Source organism: Phyllostomus discolor, chromosome 3, assembly GCF_004126475.2.
Source record: "Phyllostomus discolor isolate MPI-MPIP mPhyDis1 chromosome 3, mPhyDis1.pri.v3, whole genome shotgun sequence".
Classification (NCBI taxonomy): Eukaryota; Metazoa; Chordata; class Mammalia; order Chiroptera; family Phyllostomidae; genus Phyllostomus; species Phyllostomus discolor.
In genome coordinates, this window is record NC_040905.2 from 200522038 (window position 1) to 200542004 (window position 19967).

A 19967-nucleotide genomic window follows, 5' to 3' on the forward strand; every position below is an offset into this window, starting at 1 on the left:
ATATGAGTCCCAGCGCTTAGCAAGAGTCAGCAGAAAGTCTTACGTATGGATTCACTGACAAAGGCCAAGTGCGAACCAAGGTTAAAGCAGAGGGAGGGATATATGGGGTGCAGGGGTGTTCGGGGCTTCAGGAATGATTCCAGCTAAGGGTAAGATACCCAGGTCTTTAGCAGAGGCTCAGAAAGTCACCAAGAGCTGCCAAAAGACCCAAGGCTGTGCAGCTGCAGATATATTTGGCTTAGATAATCCAGAGGAGTGGCTGAGGAGAAAAGCCAAACAGCAAGGGCACCAGAGCCAGGATGGGGAGGGAGAGGGCAGAGAAGTGGGAAGGATGTACAGGGAGAGGGTGGAGGGGCCAGAGGGATATGCAGGTTTTAATTATTCCTCCCATCTCATCATTTCCCCTCCGAATATGATGCATACTGCCCCTCCCATACTGTTGCTGGCATCCGAGATGTTCAAGGTCCCTGAGCAACTGATGCTGGAAGCTAGAGATGGAGAGGCATCTATCCTACTACGGCCTGGATACCCACCACTTCCTTTTCCATCCGGCTGCCTGGGGAGCTTTCAGTCCCTGCACAAGCTTGGCTGTGATCCTTCTGTGATCCTTCTAAGCTTTCTTCAAATGGCAACTTGTGGGCTGCAAAAGGTTTGCTTAGCTGCCTCTGCTCCCAAGATCCTTGCTCAGGGGAGCACCTGGCTACAGACTGGTGCAAACAAGAGTCGGAAGAAAGAGGACTGGGGATGCTAAAGAGGTGGTTGCATAAACACTTCGAAGGTCACGCACATAATGAGATGAGTAAAGGGTAACTCTAAACCGCAACGTTTCTCATTCTATTTTTAGGATGTTAGGGCAGGGAGAAATTTTAAGTACCATCTTGTTTTCTTCCTACATTTTGCAGTGAAAAAAAACCCAAAGGGATGGAGAAGTACAGACGTGGCCAAAAGTCATGGTGAATTCACAGCAGAGCTAGACAACAATCTTAGTCATCGAATTCTCTGTCTACCACATTTCCTGTAGCTGCTAACTCAGAATAATTCTTCTCAACCCTTTCCTGCCTGTGTGATGTTCAGGAAGCCATGTAAAGTTCTTGGGATTTGGTTTCCTTTAAATTTAAAATGGGGATAATGCCTGGATCTACTTCATCAGGTAATAGAATTAAATGACATAATACTTTGCAAGGCACTTAGCACAGGGCCCGTCACTGAGCCATGCTCTGTAAATGTTACCAGTGATGAGTGCTGTTAATATCATCACAGTTTTAGGGAGGCTTGAATAGCAGGGTGCATGTCCGCTCTGAGAAGCCTGCTGTCACCCATCACCCACCTCCAGGTAATTTAAGTGGCTCTAAGACCCAGCTCTGGCAGTGCTTCCTCAAGACATCCTCTCCTTACATCCCTTCCTATCTCCAGCCTGGGGTAGGGGAGTGGCTACCCCTCCTCTATGGTCCCACAGTGCCCAGTGCAACCTCCACTATGACCACACTGCATTTCATAGTTCCTCTGCTGGGTGAAGGGGGAGGCCAGAGAGTGTGCTTTATCCACCCCTGCCTCCCTAACATCTGAGTATGCTGCAGAAAAGGCGATGTGTGATATAGTCACATGCCACTTAACAATGGGGATACATTCTAAGAAATGCATCGTTAGGGGATTCATCACTGTGCACACATCACAGAGTGCTTACACAAATCTAGATGGCACAGACCACTGCATACCCAGGTCATTGGGTATACCACCAGTGTACATGTGCCCCGTCACTGACTGGTATGCTGAGCATGACCGTATTTGTTGACCACAGGAAGGGAGAGAAGACGGAAGAGGAAACAACAGGCACTATATATGACAATGGATTAGTATTATTACTGAGGAGTTTTTAACCAGTAAATTCTCCTGCTGACCAAGCTAAGTCTCCCTGAAGCTGTACCTTCTACTTACTTGGCTAGACCCACCAAGACCTCCTTATAACCCTTTTACTGTCTTCATAAATAATAAAGCTATGGACAGAACTATGTTGCCATAATTGTACTCTCACCATTGGCCAAGGTCATGCACGCTCGTCAGTCTAGAAACACTCACTTGAGGCAACAAGTATGAAGATTGCTTTTGGATGAAGAAACTGGAGCTCAGGGGTGTGAATTAATGTACCCAAGGTCACAAAACTGAAAAGGAGAGGGCCTGGGAGTAGAACTCACATCTCCTAGGTCATAGACCAATGCGCTTAACCTCTGTACCATGTTACCTTCTGTCTCCCAGCACTGCACCACTGACTCAAACCTCCATTACCATGCAAACACCAAGCCAATAATAATGGAACATCTAACTCCATGAGTCAGTGGAAAGTCTTAATGCATGAATTCACCCACAGAGCCCAACTGGGAGTCAGGGTGCTCCATCTCATCAAAGCTCCCACTCACCATTCTCTCCTCCCAGTCCTAAAATCAAAGTAGCCTTCCTCTCACAACAGCAGAACGGAAACACTAATGAGAAAAAACCACATTTCCCTGCCTCTTTCAACCATCTTCTGCCCTCAGTTCTAGAAACATATTTTTGGACTTGATTTGCTATCAAAACACAGAAATTAGTCTCTAATTCTGGACGTCAAACTCAGTTATTCCTATTGTTAAGAAGGGAAATTAGTAACAATTCATCCTGGTTGGACGCCAAGCTAACATCTTAGCGGAGAATGTCATTAAAAATCCCAACCAAGCTGGCTGCTGTGATATCTTTAAAAGCTTGAACATGTTCAGCTGCTTTGGATGGGTTTCCAGGGTTTGTTCTCCCTCAGTGCCCTCGTCCCTTTAAACTGGGGATCAGTTAGTATTTAAGGAAGACATGGCTTGAAGCAGTTTTCCCTTCCATGATTTTGTGGGTTTGGACTTTCCTAGTGAAGAGGTTTGAGGAAAAAAAAACAATATAAAACAAAACAAAACAACAAAAACCAAAACCCTAACAATTCCACTGAAGGGGGTATCCATAGCTTCCTGTGTTAGCTCCAGGCCATTACTGAGCAAGTTGTTCATTAAGTACAAAAAGGAGAGAAAAAAAAGTTTTCACAGTTTATAATTATGTTACCAGTTCCATTACAGATCTCGTTTTAATTCTGACTGAAACCTAGCCTTGCCTTCTCCCAGAGCTCTCTTGTGAATAGTTATTAAATCTGAGCTGGAGTTCAACCTATTCTTCTTGATTTCAGCACATTAATATGGTTTATTGGTATTTCATCACCACCTCCCACCTGGGTGTTCTGAATCTCAGCTCAATTTATATTTCCCTCTCTTCCTAGGCTCTGGGATAAAGCTGGTTTCATTTTGATGTTGGGGGAGAAATGTGAATTTGATTGAAGTTTCTTATCTTGGAGGATGGGAGCAAAAACCTGAGGGAGCGGAGTCAATCACAGAAGAGGAGGCCACATCAGATTTCTTGCAGTGTCATTCCCTAGGTTATCTCTTCTTGGAGCATCTGGTCTACCCACCTGCCCTCCTTACCTTTATTTGTTTTGCAGACAAAATTATTATATGTCTAGTGAGTCAGAAGCTCTGTCGGGTATCACAATAGGTTAAGACAGGAATAAGTTTTGGCTCTTGCCCTTGAGGACATTTAAGTGAAGCTACAGAAATAATTTCTTTTTAGTACTAATGCTACATGCACACTGTCCTAGGTGCTGAACATAATGTGCAAAACAACCAAATATAATCTTGATCCTTATGGAGCTTACAAGAGGGTGAAGGACTCCAACATCAACTAAAGAAGTATATAATTACAAATTGAAATACGTGCAATCAAGGAACAGAGCAGGGCTTGAGGAAAATGATTAATAGGGGACCTAAGAGAGGTTAAGATATGAACAAAAGAGGTCAATCACTGTAGGGTAAGATGAAATGTGTCCAGGAGAAACTGGATAGGAGAGGTGGGGAGAAATTTTTCAGGCAGTGAGAACAACCTTGGCAGAGGCCATGAGGCAGGGAGCGGCCAGGGATATTTAAGGAGCCAATGTAAGGAGAGTGGTATGATGAGGCTAGAGAGCAGGTAGCAGCCTGATCTTGCAGGAACTTAAAGGTTGTGTTAAGAAATTCAGTCTCTATAACAAGTACAGTAACAAGTACTTGAACAGCTTTATGGGAAAATGCAGCATGTTGAGATTTTTTTTTATTTTAAAAGATCAGTGTGTTTGCAATGTTGAGGAAATATTGGAGGGAGGCAAGATTTAATGCAGGAGGACAGTTCTTAGGACTACAACAGTTGCCCAGTGCCATACAGTACATAACAATAACAGTGACGGAAAGAAGACCATGGGATCCTTAGAAAGAAATACAGTTCTGTGTAATTTTCAAGGAAGAGGAGATTATTTCTGACTGGGGTTTTCTTTGGAGAAGTTTTGGGCATTTGTTAAAGAACATTTTCTAGAGGAAGGGGAAAATTAAAGTAAGGCCTTAGAAATGGGTAGGGCTACAATATATGGAAATAGGTGGGGTACTCTTGGTGGAGAGCGATGTTTAGGCAAATGTACATAAAGAGGCAGATACAAGGTAAGACAACCTATTTGTATAAACAGCATTAAGGGTGTGCAAAGAAGTTAAGGACAAAAAAGGCAGAGGTCACACTGTAGAGAACATTCACTCCTGAACACGGTTCATGGTATTCACAGGTCTGCGATCAACACTGGGAATGTGGGGTGCAACATGGGGAATACAGTCAAGAGCATTGTAATAACTATGTATGGTGCTAGGTGTGTGCTTGAATTATAAGGCGGATCACTTGGTAAATTATATAATTGTCTAGCCACTATGCTGTACACTTGACACTAATATAAAATAGTATCAAATGTCAACTGTAATTTAAAAATAAAATAAAATAAAAAACAAAGCCCCAGATGATTCCAGAGAATAAGGTATCCATGAAGCTATTGTTTTTAGACAAGTTGCTTGGTAGTTTGTCAATCAGCAGCCACCTGCAGTGTGGCGCCATTTTCCTCTCTCAGACTTGAAAATACTTCTTCCATGTATCCAAATCACTGCAAGCTGGCTCTGAAGTCAATTATGAGCCTTATCCTCACGAAAGGCACAAAGCCACAGATTAGCTCACTCTCCTGACTGAAAGACATGAACAAGGGGTGGAAGCAAGTAAATGTAGACCAAGTTCATTATATACAATCTTGTGTTCAAAAGCAGCTACGTGTGTGACACACTAATAAACGAGGCCATCTAATGATGAACATTTTGACTCGATGATTTCTCAGGCTGGCAAGGAACCTTTAGATCCGAGCTTCTCAGTCATAGGAAACAAAGAAGAATTGAATATCACCTGAGTAAAATCCAACACATGGTGCTAACAATTTAACTCAACCTTAGAAAACAGACATTTTGGTGTGGAGATTTCAATGTGATGGGCACGCTGACATTAAAGAAAACCTTGTGTGTATATGTAAGTGTGGTTTAGCCAAGTGAAGTATTCAAGAGACACTCCTGGTCTTCACCCATTCCCGAGTTTCACTCCATTTCTGATCCTCGGCAAAGAATGCATGATGCTCGTGGGAGAGACAGTAAAGAATAAGGGGTCTGCAGGTCCTAAAAAGTAAGTGTTTTTTAAAGTGTTCTAAAGTTTAAAGTTTATATTCAGGTAAAACAGCTCTGAATCAAAATACCATGTACCCAAGCCCAGTGCATCCCTACACTTTTCTTCTACAGCTTCAGAGAAATGCGGTCATCTGTTCTCAAAAAATTCCCTATGACGGGGAACTCATTCCATTGCAATGGCCCCCTTCCAATATTAAAAATATATTATAACAACTACTAACATTTATACAATTTATGGAGCCATTACTAGGTCTCAGGTACTAAGCTAAAAGCTTTATGGGCATTATTTCATGTATTCATCACAATAACTCTATAAGATAACTACGGTTATTATCCCTGCCTCACAGATAATAAGGCTGAAACTCAGAAAGTAAAAATACTTTTAGACTAAGGCTCAATCTTCTCCCATCTCTGACCATCCTCATCACCAATATACTTCTAATTTTGTTCCCTGGGGACTTCCAGAATGAACTGGAACCCTTTTCAAGGTAAATACTAATTTTCATGGCCATTTTTGAGTAAGTGTGGGGCATGGAAGGATCTTGGACCAGGATTCAGGTACACCTGGGCTTTCATACAAGGCTTCACTTCTGTGTGTTAGTCTGGTGCAATCATTCAACATCACTAGGAACTGCTTTCTATGTATGCAAAAGGAGAATGCTAAATCCTGCCTCACACTTCTGCTTTGAGAGCTGAATAACTAACTTCATGTGAAGTATTCTGAACACTGCAATATTTATAATAGACATTCTCGATAATATTAAGTTCACTTTTTTCTAGGTTCTTTGAACTCTTATAGAATGATTCTCCTCTATCCTTTCTTTAAGAGGTCACTAGGTATCTACAATGTTTTTCCAGTATCTTGACTACAAATCCTCTCCTTTGGATAACTTCAAATACACCATTCACCTTCTCAAAGCACAACTCCCAGAACAAAATGAAACAGAATGGAAAAAAGAGAATAGAGAACTCTACTTGTAATTTATCTGCCTGCATTAGAATGGAACCATCTTACCCAGTTAATAAGGATAACTTAGTCCTTTAAAAGCTGTCTCTCCTGATGGCCAAAATATTGGGTGAATATACCCTGACCTACATTGAGTGCCTCAAGGGATGCATGAACTAACATGATTTTTTAATATTAAGCAATTACCATTCATTAATAATGCTACCTGCATGGCAATTTGGATGATGCCCACAACCATGTGATGAAGTCTGCTTTATTATAAAACTCATACTGTGTCATTCACATTGTAGTCAGTGCTGTGGGTAACCACTGCAGTTGTGCCATGAGGCAGCTCCATTATTGTGACATTGATAAAAACCTAAGATGGAAGAAACCAAAGCCCCTTAGCAGGGCCTTAAAGGGTGCCAAGGAGTGATTACATCTGTGAGACAGAAGGAAAGTAACACAGAGAGATTGATACAGCTCTCAAACTTCTGTTAAGGGATCATCTAAGGTTCTTGTTGAAAACATTAATACTTGGGCTCCACTCCTAGGGAATATGATTCACTATTCTGGGGATCATCATCCCAGAATGAACAAAATGCAGATGATTTATAGACCACAGCTGAAAACACAGTGCTAAGTTTGGAAGCCAACCCAGTCCATCTCTGCACTATGTGCTTAGCAGGGCAAAAAGCCACAAGTGGCCTTGAGAAGGCTCAGGAGAGGAAGGGATAATACTTGCCAAGGGTTTGGATAGGGGCTGTGTAAGTATTTATTGTTCTTGCCAGCTGAGCTCTGAACAAGTGCTATATTGTGCCGACCTTTCCCTATAATGGGCATTAAGTATCAAGTATAACTATGTTGTAACACAAGGGCGGAAAGGCAGAATTCATTTTCTTCCTGAAGACCAGAACCATTACTCAGCCCCATCCAGGACTTCAGCACCACGGACAGCTCAATGTAAGTTGAGCTGGGAGCTCTCTCCACTAAGAAAGGGCTGGCAGCTTTGTAGTTAGCTTCAGTTTCATGGGGGAAGGTGAGAAAAGCAAAAAGCTGCCTTGGCTGTGTTCCATCTCAGAGAAGTAAGTCATTCGCTTAGCTATACAAGTGGTAGACAACAGAACGAGTAGTTGAATCCATGTTTGTATTATTCTATAGGCTCTACTCTTAGTCATTAAACTATTTACCATGACCTTGAGCAAGTTACTTAGCTCCTTAAGACCTTCATGAAAATAAATATTGAAAATCTGAATGGTTCCGTGTTCTTCAGTTAACGAGTAGTAATTAATGAGGATAAGACATAAGTTCACATGCCTTCAATAGTGGTCAGAATCTGACCTATTGATTTTTCCAATCTCATGTCCATCACTCTTACACTTGCATCCCGATATTCCAGACACACTCAGGTTCTGGTGATTCTTCCAACCCCAAGAGCCATGAGATCTTCTTGAGTGGTTGCTTCTGTAAACATTATTCCTCTTCTCTCCCTCTGCCATTTCCCACTCACACATTTGCCTGTCTTATGTTTACATATGATTTTTGTATGTCCATCATTAATTTTTATGTTCACCTATGATTTGATAGGCATAAACCATGATGAAGTAGGAGCAATCACAGGTTGTATTAATAGAAGTCTAGGTGTTTCAGAGACAGGAGGTGGAAATTCCACTACGAAGAGAAAATACTGAAGGAATTGGTGCTAAGTTCTGAGCACTGAAACTTAAAAATTGGAGATAAAATTGAGTTACATTGAGATAAAGCTGACAAATCTAGGGTTAGAATCTCAAAAACATTCAATATATACCCAATGAGAAAATACATATTTTTAAAGAAACCAAAGGTACTAACATGGTGGTTACCTCTGGGAGGGCCTTAACTGAGAAGGAGCATAAGAAAGCTGAGGTGCTGGAAATGTTTTATGGTTTGATTTGGGTGGACTCCTGTGTACAAGTTCATTAAGCTGCATACTTAGGATATGCCGTGTTTATTGCATTTATGACAAACTTCAATGTACTTGAAAACAGTAATGCCAAGTAAGAACGACAGTTTAGAGTATGTTAAGTAGAAGAACTTTATGGAGGGCACTTTAGCAATAGATATCAAGCACCTTAATCAGTTTCTTAGACCACACTTTGTAAATAATTATAGTGACTACAGTGTCTCATTAATTCAAATTAATTGAGTGAAGAGTAAATGGCAGGATATAAGATACTTACGAAGTACATTTACAGGGAATGAGATATGAGTATTCTTCAGGACATTCAGGAAATTCCAACAATGCTCATACAATCCTCTCTGTCATATTTTTTAATTACTAAATACAGTTTTGCAGGGGGGGCAGTTTTAGTTTGGAATAGGGTCCACAAGCATAAGAAACCATAGATTCTATGATATAGCTCAATCTTTCTACACTCACATTGGAATTCTTTCTTTATTTAACAGACCATATCCTTGCCCATGGAATAAAAGCAGTCTTTAGTTGCATTGAAATAACCCAGGACTCTAAATGATAAGGGCCTCTTCCAAGGCATTTGAATGTCCCTTTGCCCCTGTAATGTAATCCTAGGGTTGGGTTATACATGGAGGATATTTGACCAGCCAAGGGTGCGAGGTGCCCAGTAGGTGTGGGGCATCTCCAATGCTCAGCTCTTACCGTCTGCAATGAAGTGCTCAGGCACATGCAGAGTCACCTTCACGGTGAGTGGACAGGACATCTGGCTGCCACACACCATGGCCAGGATGCAGGAGCTCACAGCAATCAGCGTCAGCGCTGTCTTGTTCACTGGGCTTTTCAGCAAACCTAATAACACAAAGACACACAAAGACACCTAAGTCTATGGGTGAGAAAGTGGGGATAGCATTGAATCTGGAAATTTTGTTGTCTTCCAAATGGGGAGATGGAAGAAGGAAGCATATTCTCCAAAGTCTGTGCTCGCAATGACATCTCAGTGGCCCCTTGTTTGGTTTTGTTTTAACTCTCTGACAAATGGGTTTGTTATTGCTTTGTTAAAGACAACAGAAATAAAGCTTCCCGAAAGTCATGGCAATTTTCACTCCTCCACTCCCAATTAAGATGGCCATTCTTGCTAATGATTAGATACTGCTAAACTGTCTACTGTCTTTGGGAGCCATTGAACAGACACTGTGTTGCTGAATCCATAGGGTGCAATGAGCACAGGTTTTAGAGGCTGACAATTGTGGGTTCAAATTTGGATTGTAGCCCTCATTGGCTGTGGCACCTGTTTCTTCAGTTTTCTTATTCGCAGGGTGAGGATAATATTATACAGCTCACAAAGTTGTTGCAATGATTAAATGGCATCCTGTCTATATTGAATATAATGTCCATTACTTAAAAGGATTTCCATTTTAGAAACTGTTAGAAGCTGATGAGTTCAAATCATTTTCACAAGCCTTTACTGATCACCCACTATGGGAGAAAAACGCATAGCAGAACAAGAATAGTTCCTGCTCTTCAGGAAATTATAGGCTGGGGCACAGGTAGGATTCTCCACAGCTAAATGGAATTCAAGGCAGGCTGTGTTAAGAGTTAGTAGAGAGGGTGTAGGATGGGGAGCGGAGTTTTGCTTGGGAAAATGAAAGACAATTTCACGGATTCAATGGAATCAGTAGGTTGGATCTTCATGGCAAGCAGACCACTGGGCCAGCAAAGAGATAATCCATGGATTATGTCCTGAGCCCCCACTGTGTCTCACTGTTTAGGTTTTGCTATTCATATCTATTTTCCAGGTTTGGATTATCATTTTTAGAGCGAAGTCTCCCAAATTTCTATCACCCACTGGGCTCTCCTTTAGAGCAGACCTTTATGCCCAAGTCTCCTGGACATCTCTCTATTGATGTCCCGTGGGCATGACAAAAAGAACATATTCAAAGCTGGTCATGTTAACTTCTCCCGAAAGCCTCCTCCTCCTTCTCCTGGGCTGTCCAACTTATTGAAAATACCACCACGTAAACTGGTCAGAAACCTACATGTCATCTTTCAGTCTCCTGTCTTCCTCTTTGTAGCATCTAAACAGCCATGCCGTCTAATTTAGTCTATGTCCTTAGCATCTTCCCCTCTTCACCCTCACCTCTTCTGTTTTGTTTGCTTGTGGGATGAGGGGGGTGTAGACACTCCTTCCCATCCCATTTCCTGCTGAACCCCTTGAGCTGTTCTACAGCATCCAGCTACAGGATGTAATCCACATTCACCAGCCTGGACCTGAGACCTTTCATGACAGATCCTTATGCTTGGACCTCCTATGGCTGTCTAGCACCCGGCCCAGACGTGGGCAAAGCTGCATTGCTACAGTGCCACCACCATCAACACTCACCATCCTGCTCATATTAGCACAGATGTTATTTCTTTTCCTCTTGTTTCCTTGCCCCCATCACTCACTTAGATTAATAATAAATATAAATTCTTTTCCCTTTAGGCAGACAAACTGCCTACATCTGATGTTTTTCCCAAAATACCTTATTCCAACATTAGAGTATGGTAACTAGAGTAAACTCCCTGAAGGCAAACACTGTGTCTTTTGCTCACCACTGTATCCCAATGCCCAGCACAGTATCTGTCAGTAAATGCACCATAATTTCCAGAGATGAAAGTAACAGTATTAGCAACCAGACACAGTTGCTAACTAATCAAAAAGCACGCCAACCTTAAACAGCCAACATTGCCAGGCTGATGGGTTCTAAAGGATCGAGAGCCCATGTGACAGCCCACTGGGGGAGTTTTGTATGGATATCTACTTTGCTTAACAGACAGCGAGCTGCTTGAGAGAAGGGATCCTGTCATCATTTTCTTGCTGCCTCTTATTCCAACCTCACAGCCTGGAACCTAGAACTTTCTTAATTTAAGAATAGGATCCTTAACTGTACTGCCAGTCTTAGTAAAATGCATAACATACGGTAGAGACTCTTCTTATGTTTGTGGTCATTAGATTTGTTAAATGAAAGAGTAGATGAAATTAAAGCAATGGTTCTGGTGTCAGGAGATAAAGAATCCCTAAACCTAAAATGAGCACAAAAAAGAGAACACATTTTATCTCTCATCTGGGAGCCACAAGAATCTATTTCAAATTTTGATAATATAAACATTTTAGTAGCTAGATGGCATAGCAAGCTAACATCAATGTTTTCTACTAGAAAGAGTATAGACTAGGAGTCGATGCCTTGCACAGGTCTTTCCTTAAAATGTCAACATATTACCATGAGTCTAGATATTTAACAAAAGTCCCAAATAATGGTCAGCAGCAGCAGCACTGAGTTTTTGCTCTAGACTCTGTGGAGTCTATTCTGAGGGGAAGAAGATGCTGGGATGAGTCCAGCATGAACAAGTTCTTGGGAGGTAAACCAGGTCCAGAAAGAGAGTGCGATGTAGTTAGAAGCTCCTGGCATTGGTGAGGCAGATGCCCTGGGTGGACAACAGCATGTCCGAGAAGGCATCTCTCAGACTTGGCCAATATAGCAACAGAAGTGGATCTGATCAAGACACTCCCTTCATTAATTAACCAACTACCAGACATTCCTCTGAGGCTCCACAGGACTGGTTTCTCAAGTGGGGAAAGAGGGTTCAGCAGCAAGAATGGCATTTGTTCATACTCTCTCCCTGGACTCATGCTGGGTGAATTGCAACCCTTATGTCATTTAAACCTTCACATCTGGGTCTTTAATGCAGGGTCTTTAACATGGAAGCCCTGGTTGGGCAGCTCAGTTGGTTAGAGCATCATCCTACCTTGCAGAGGTTTTGGGTTAGATTCCCAATCAGGGTACATATAAGAAACAACCAATACATGCATCAATAAGTGGAAGAACAAATCTCTCTCTCTTTCAAACTCAATAAATAAAAAAAATTAAAAAGTATATGTTAAAAAAAAAGACAGACAATGAGGTAAGGAGTAAAGTCACCTGAACTTTATGACTCTCAGCTTTCTCATCTAAAAATCAGGCATAAAATGATGTCTCTTTCAAGATTGTTGTAAGCACGAAATGAGACAGTAAACATCCAGTGCCTTGCATGGTTTCTGGCACGTGGTAGGCCCTTGGCAGATGATCATTTTTAAGCCAGACGGCCGTATTCATCTTATCACTGAGGGCAGAAATCAGGACTTACTTTCCTCTTTGTCCAACCTATTATCAAAACATATTGGGAACTGAATTATTCTTTAGAGAAACTGAAGACAAAATGAGTGGAGACTGAAGGGGGAGTTGTAAGCAGAGGGAGGGAGAGAAGGGAGGGCAGAATGAGAATACACTGTATCCCGGGGCAGTCATTTACTCAGCAAGGGCCTGAATCACCGCAGTTGTCTCTGAAGTCCAGGGAGAAGAAAGCATGCAGGTGAAGTCTCCACTCAGGCCAGATGACAGCGGAGTAGCCACAGGGACTTGGGGAGTTTCCATGGCAACTGGACCTGGCAGAAACTTCACAGTGGGACTCAAACAGAGGTGACTTTTTAGGAGTTCCTGGCCCAGGGAACTGAGCAACAGCTCTTAGCACTGAGTATGTGCTGTAGACAGTGGCCAGGTGGAAACTACCTCTCTTATAACATCCATCCCCTCCTCATCCAGGTCCTGTACTGCATTGTAGGAAGCAGGGGCAGAGAGGAGAACCTCCATTTTTCAAGTGCTTACTATGATCCAGACACTATGGCTAGCATTTACATCCATCCATCCATCCATCCATCCATGCATTTGTCCATATACTCATGCAGTCAACAAATTTTTATTAAACATCAACTACCTCCCTGTACTGTTCTAGGTACAGGGGAAATGCTATTAAGCAAAACCGCCAATGTCCTCGAGGCTTACATTTCAGTGGAGAAGAATCACCTCCTTTAATCTTTACAGCGAAATGTTACTGCTACCCTGTTTTACAAACAGGGGAGCAGGGCTGAGAAATGATTTGTCTCAGGTCACCCAGTGTGTATGTGGCAGGGACAGAATTAGAACCAGTTCGTTCCATTCCCTGCCCCAAATCATACTACCTCCTATTTCATGCAGTGGCAGAAGGAGCTTGGCTTCTGGAGCCAGACATGCCCATGTTCAAATCCTGGCTGAACCAGAAAATCTCCAGGGCACAGGGACCCACTAATCCAACCCTAATAAGACAAAATATCTCCATCTGCAAATTGATCTAACCCTGATAAGACAAAATGTCTCCATCTGAAAAATGGGAACAATGGTCTTATTTCAGAACTGATGTGAGAACAAAATAGGAATAATGCATGTAATTTAAAAAAAAAGGGCTTAATAAATGTGAGTTCCAGATCATGATTTGAGCAACCTCAGGTGGGCGGGGTCACGGTTACTCCTGGTTTCTGTCGCAGTTTGCAGTTCCCTTCCCATCACCTTCAGGGGAGTGAGCGGCGCTCTAGGAAGAGACTGTCATCAGAGCATATTGATTGCTGGAACTGGAGAAAGTTAATAACCTAATTTTCCTTTCATTCTCCCTCCCTCTTACCCTTCAACTCCTCGCACAGCTGAAGAGGGTGGCACAAAATGCATTGCTGGAGAAATTCAACAGGAAATAACTCAGCATTGTTGATCCATGTGCTGCCTATAATTTGGGGTTTGATTGATTCTCTCTTTGGAAATGCCAGGTTGAGAGAAGAAAATCAAATTTAAGTTAAATTTGGAATTAAATCAATCACATTTTACGATGAAGAAAATAGATCTAACCCCATCAGAGCACTGTGTGTGGAAAACTTAAAGCTGCCACACACCCATTGATTCCTTCCTCTTGATATTTCTGGGGCACAAGAGGTAATTTCTTTCTCTACACCAAGAAGTGATTTCTTTCTTTCAATGGCATATGGGGGTGAGGCCGGAGGGCTGAGCAGGGGACAGGAATTCCAGGACCCTAAAACATTAGGGTGGAGGATCCCAGGAGGAATCGGCTGGGACTTGGTTCTAGACATAGGAATTTATATACAAACGCTTCCATTTAATAGTTATTTAAGTTTTGGCAAGTTACCCCCCGCTCTCAGAGCCTCAGGGCTCTAATGTATAAAACAGCAACACTAATCTCTAGCAGTCAAAGAAGCTGTGTGGATTAAATGGGAGAAGATAATCACAATGCCAAGCACACACACATAGGGATCTATGCGCTCTTGCTAGCTTTTCTTTCATCTCAATTCCTCAAAATCTCACTGTCCAACACTGTGTATTTAAATGGACATCAATAGGACATATGGCACCTTGGCTTAAGCTGGAACTCTGGCTTTTACACGTAGCTGCGAACCCCCATGGAGAAGTTGGTCACCTAAGCTTCAATGTCCTTATCTGGGAATTGATTCATTCAAAAACTAGTTAAGTTGTGTACATTTCCTATGTGCCAGATCTCCTACCTTGTGCCTTCCTGTATTTCCAGTGATTACAAGTATGTCTGAATATACTACATGCTCAATAAACATCTATTCAATGAGCGAATGAATGAATGAATGAATGTTTACATGTTGTTCCCTATTCTACCAAGAGGTGCTAGTACTGGAATATTGCTATTGGTTCTTTTCTAGTCAAGGGTATTCGTTCCCTTTCCTCAGCCCAGAAATCATACAAGGAGCCCTTCAGAAGTCGCCAATCATCCTGTATATCAGGGTGACCACGGCAGATCACTGGTGCGCCCCGTTAACCTCGCTGAGTGCCTCCTGGGATTCCTGTCACACCTGAGCTGCGGTACCTCTGTGCTTCTCTGTTTATTTCTGGAAACTAAAATTGGGACACGTCGCCTGACAACTGCAAGTGTCACACTGGAGGCAGCAGGAAAGACTATTTGAAACTGGGGCTTTCTCAGAACTCTAGGAACGGTGGCTCCCTCCCCTCTGTCTGACTCATGTCTGGGTTCTGCACACACCGCTTCAGTGCGATGTGCCAAACAAAACATCCTTTCCCCCGTCTTGCCCACCGGGGGCCAGGTCTCCCTTCGTCATGTCCTCTCCATCTCATCCACGAGCTAGTTTCTTGTGTTCTCTGTGGTCTCTGATCTTGGCATTCTCAAATCCACAGTATCCTTTAAATCATTTGTAATTTACCCAATCTCCCATCTTCCACAGGTTCTTCCTTGATAAAATCTGTGCAAGTGTTCATCCAGCCTTTCCATACTCGCAGAGACAGCCAGCTCCACCCTTACCATGCAACGATTCTACTCTCAGACAGTGGTACTGAGCCAGTTTCTGCTGTCCATGTCAAATGGGATACACTAACACCTCCTCTTTGGGGCAGCTATTCAGGTAGTTAAAGGTGGAAATTATGCTGCCTTGGGCCTCCTTCCTCCAAACCAAACATTGTTGGCTTTATTTTGCTGAAGTTATTTGTTGAGTCTCTTTAGTCTACTTCTTTTAACAATGGCTTTCGTAGTAAATTATATGCCATCATCATCATCACGATCAGCACCACCATCAGTATTAACATTTATAAAACCATGTGTGAGCTAAGTAATATAACTAAAATTTTTACATGCAACTTCTCACCTATCCTTCACAGAAACTGCATGAGATACTCTCTATTATCAGCCACACTGACACATGAGAAAACTGAGGCCGCTAGTTGCCAAAGGCTACGCAACCCAAAGGTAACAGGGTGGAAATGGAAAAAACTCCATTTTTCCACTTGAATTCATAACTCACTTCTCTATCAGCATGCTAGACACGGCCCGATTGCAGAATAATCAATCCTCACCGCCATGCTGCTTGTAGACCTCCGCTTGCCCTTTGGTCCTCTGATGACTACAGGTGGACTCATGGCGGCCTCATCATCCCCCCTGATGTTGACCTCAGGTTTTCAAAGGCACCTCTCTTAATTACCAACAGGAACTTGATAAGGAGGGCAGAAGGTGAGAGGGGCTAGCTAGACAGTGCTTCTCTTCCTCTCTGACCTCAGAATATACTACATGGCCTCAACTAGCTCAGAGTGCTGCTTGGAGCCATATGGTTATGTGTGAAGTCATTGGGAGACACCTTTGGCCCGCTCTGCTCCAGGAATTAGAAGAGTTTCTATAGCGCAGGCTTGTATTGCGGTGCCCCCTGGCAACAGTTGCTGAATGGGCTACAGAAGCTGGCTATTCGGATTTCTCTACGGCACTTACAGACGGCTGTGCCTGGGAATGTGAAGGGAAGTTCAAGATGATAACAGTAGAGATGGGGACAGTGGTGTTGGTGGTGAAAATGGCCCAGACAGTGCCATATTTTTTCAGTTCTTACTTTTCAAATTATTCCTAAATATCTCATTCACCTTTCACCCAAACCCTAGGCAGTAGGCCTTGCTATTGTCTCCAGTACACAAACGAGGAGCCAGAGAAGGAATGGTGAACTTGCATTTAGGCACCAAAGGGATAAGTGGGCCTGGAAGCCCCATGTCCTGACCCACAGCCTCATGTTCTTTCCGTGGCACTATTTCCAGGTCTCACTGGCCAGGTTTGAAGGTAAGATTCAAATCTGGGCCCCGCACCTCCTGACCCCACTGATCACACAAGTATATCCAAATGTCCCAAAGAGTCAGTGTAATTTTAGCCACCAACCAAAATGTATTGTGGAAAGTTTCTCATTTTCAAAAAAATTTTGACATGTGCTGTATTTTTCATCCATCTCTTAAAGTGCTAGAGCACATCATGTATCCTGTGCTAAACATCTTTCAAAACACCTGCATTGAATTCCCTTTAGCAGAACTTAACCCGATGTTTTCTTTTTTTTTTAAGATTTTATTTATTTATTTTTAGAGTGGGATTGGAGGGAGAAAGAGAGAAAGAGAGAAACATCAATGTGTGGTTGCTGGGGGCGGTGGCCTGCAACCCAGGCATGTGCCTTGACTGGGAATCGAACCTGTGATGCTTTGGTTCACAGTGCTCAATCCACTGAGCTATGCCAGCCAGTGCTCAATCCACTGAGCTATGCCAGCCAGGGCCCAATGTTTTCTAAAAGTGTTAATTATATTGCAGAACTATTATTCTCTGGAACAAAGTAGAGAAAACAATGAGCTAGTGTAACAATACATATAAAGGCTGCTGTTTGTAAATCAGCATCTCCCAAAATTAACTGTGGCCCCTATGCCGGGCACTATGTTAAAGAGTCTACATGCATTCCAACTTCTCAACAGCATGGCAAGTCAGGGGGTACTGCCTCCACCCAAAAATGGGAAACCAAGCGTAACCATCTAACTCCAATGCCTGCACTCTTCTGGCTCCCAGGTGTTCAAAAATAATGGAGTTTTAGAGCCACAGGAAAAGACATGCAAGGAAGGAAAAGAGGCAAGTACAAAGGGTCAGTCCATGAGAATGAGACTATTTAACTGATACTTAGTAGGCTGACAGAATGCATTAGGGGAAGGAAAAAGATGCTGTAATTAATAGATGAATTTTCAGTGTGCAGATAAGGAGCCATGGAGATGACTCAAACAAGCTGAAGTTCGAGAAAAGCTCAGAAGGAACTGAGAAAGAAGGAGGAAAGAAAGGTGGCGTTTGGGTTTCAGATTCACAGGTAATCATCAGCTGGGATTGACTTTTTTTTTAAGACACAGATGCTTGATCCTGTGTTCACCCTCTTGCTCAGCTGCACCACTGATTTCAGCCCACACCACTGATGGAAAGGCGAGTGGCAAAGACAAGCTGGGAGCCAAGCAGTGGCTCCAAAGGCACAGAACAAAGAGCAACCACAGGTTTCCAGGGCTACCAACAAAGACCAGGGCCAATCACCTCCCATCTCATAAAACGCTCATTTCTAGCTGCTTTTTTTCAGCTTGCCAAGTCACTGTTGCATTCTTCTAGAAAATGTCACTGGACTTTGGTCCAAGGTTCGTGGAAGGAGGAGAGACATAATGTTTATTGTGCATTTAGTATTAACCAGGTATGCCATTTACCTATAGTCTTTTTTATTCCGTATGTCCACTGTCAACTCTGAGCAAATCTGCCATTATGTGACATTAAAGGAAATGGAAAATCATAGAGTATAACTGACTTCCCCAAGGGCTCAGAACTAGCAAGGGACAGAGACAGAACTGAGACGTATTGACCTTCAAACTCAGTGTTTCTTCCATTATGCCATCCTGCTTCTAAAGGAAGAGGGCTTCCTCAAATGTCTGTGCTCCTTCCCCCTCACCTCTCTCTCCCAATTCTCAGACTGTACCTAAGAAACAATGGAAAAGGAGGCTTTGCCTGATGGTCCATAAGCCCTCTCCTGCAGTCAGATTCACCCATCTCTTTTCCTGTGACAGACTGCATGCATTCCCCACACTCACGTGTTGTCCTTCCTGCTTTACTCAGTACATCAGAAGTAGACTAACTTTTCAAGAGCAGAGAATTCTCATTTCCTGGAAGTCTTTCTAGAACACTGCAACTCACGATAACCTGAAATTCTTCTGAACTCTTGTCCCAAGTATCATCTGTTCTAATTTGAATCACAGGATTTCAGAATCACAGGAGATGAAAGGAGCTTTGACCTTGATATATTACACAATACAGGCAGCACCCTACAATGCTCCTCTTCATGGTTATCCAACCTGCATTTGAACATCATCTAAAATGGTGCTTGATTAGCTTAAAACAAAACAAAAACAACAAAAAACAGTGTCATTGATGATGCTAAGTTTTTCTGGAGAACTTACTATGTATAACACATTGTGCCAAATATTTTACAGATATTACTTTATTTAATCAATCATAAAGTTTTGTTAGCTCCTCATTTTACAAATAAGGCAATTGAGTCTAGCCCAAGGCTAGAAGGCTATCAAGTGGCAAAGCTGGGATTCACATCATGCTCTGGCTCTCAAAGCTCTTATCAGTAATACATAGTCTCCCTTCACTTTAACCTTCAGCTTGAGGGCCCTGACAGTGTTAAATGAAGATCTGCTAGAGCTATAACCAGCTGAACATGTTTCTGCCTCCAAGAGTTCACAAACTAGTCTCCATCCCTCTTCTCCCAGGCAACCCTTCGGTTCTGAAGTTGGAAAATAGGTCCCCTGTCCATGTTTTGTTCTAGACACAGACTCTGTCATTGGATGCCTACATGGGGGAGACAAGCATGGAGCCGGAAGGGCAGTGCTGGAGGAATCACTTCAGCTTAGTGGGGCAGTCTAACCCATCATGTCAAGGTTGGGAGGCCAGGAGAGCAGCCTTTCGAAAGACACACTGCCCGGAGCCAGACCCAGATCCTTTCTGTTCCAGATGCCCCAACAGTGCCTCTCAGTTCACCACTTGGGAGGGTTGTATTGTTCTCATCTTCTGGAACAAAACAGTACCTCTTATGCCTCTCCTGCTGCCTACGGGGCTGCCCACAGTATCCTACGCATTCCTGCATGTCATGTGGGTCCAACTAGGTTAATTTGATCAATGTCAATACACAATCAAAATGAACCATGACAAGATATTCCCACAAAACAATCTCAGCAGATTGGTGCAAAGTCTAAAGCACAGTGGATTAAGGTAATGGAAGAACACAGACTTTGAAGATGGAGAA

At 42.7% G+C, this 19967-nt stretch overlaps 1 protein-coding gene across 3 annotated transcripts in view; it reads right to left on the reverse strand.

Annotated features, from left to right (window-relative positions):
• ASTN2 (astrotactin 2) overlaps positions 1 to 19967 on the reverse strand; it is an 821613-nt gene that overhangs the window by 481887 nt on the left and 319759 nt on the right. For all 3 annotated transcript variants that reach the window (XM_028509080.2, XM_028509072.2, XM_028509089.2), the window contains one exon: positions 9176 to 9322. In XM_028509080.2, the coding sequence (XP_028364881.1) occupies positions 9176 to 9322 (147 nt within the window). The remainder of the gene's footprint in view (positions 1 to 9175; positions 9323 to 19967) is intronic.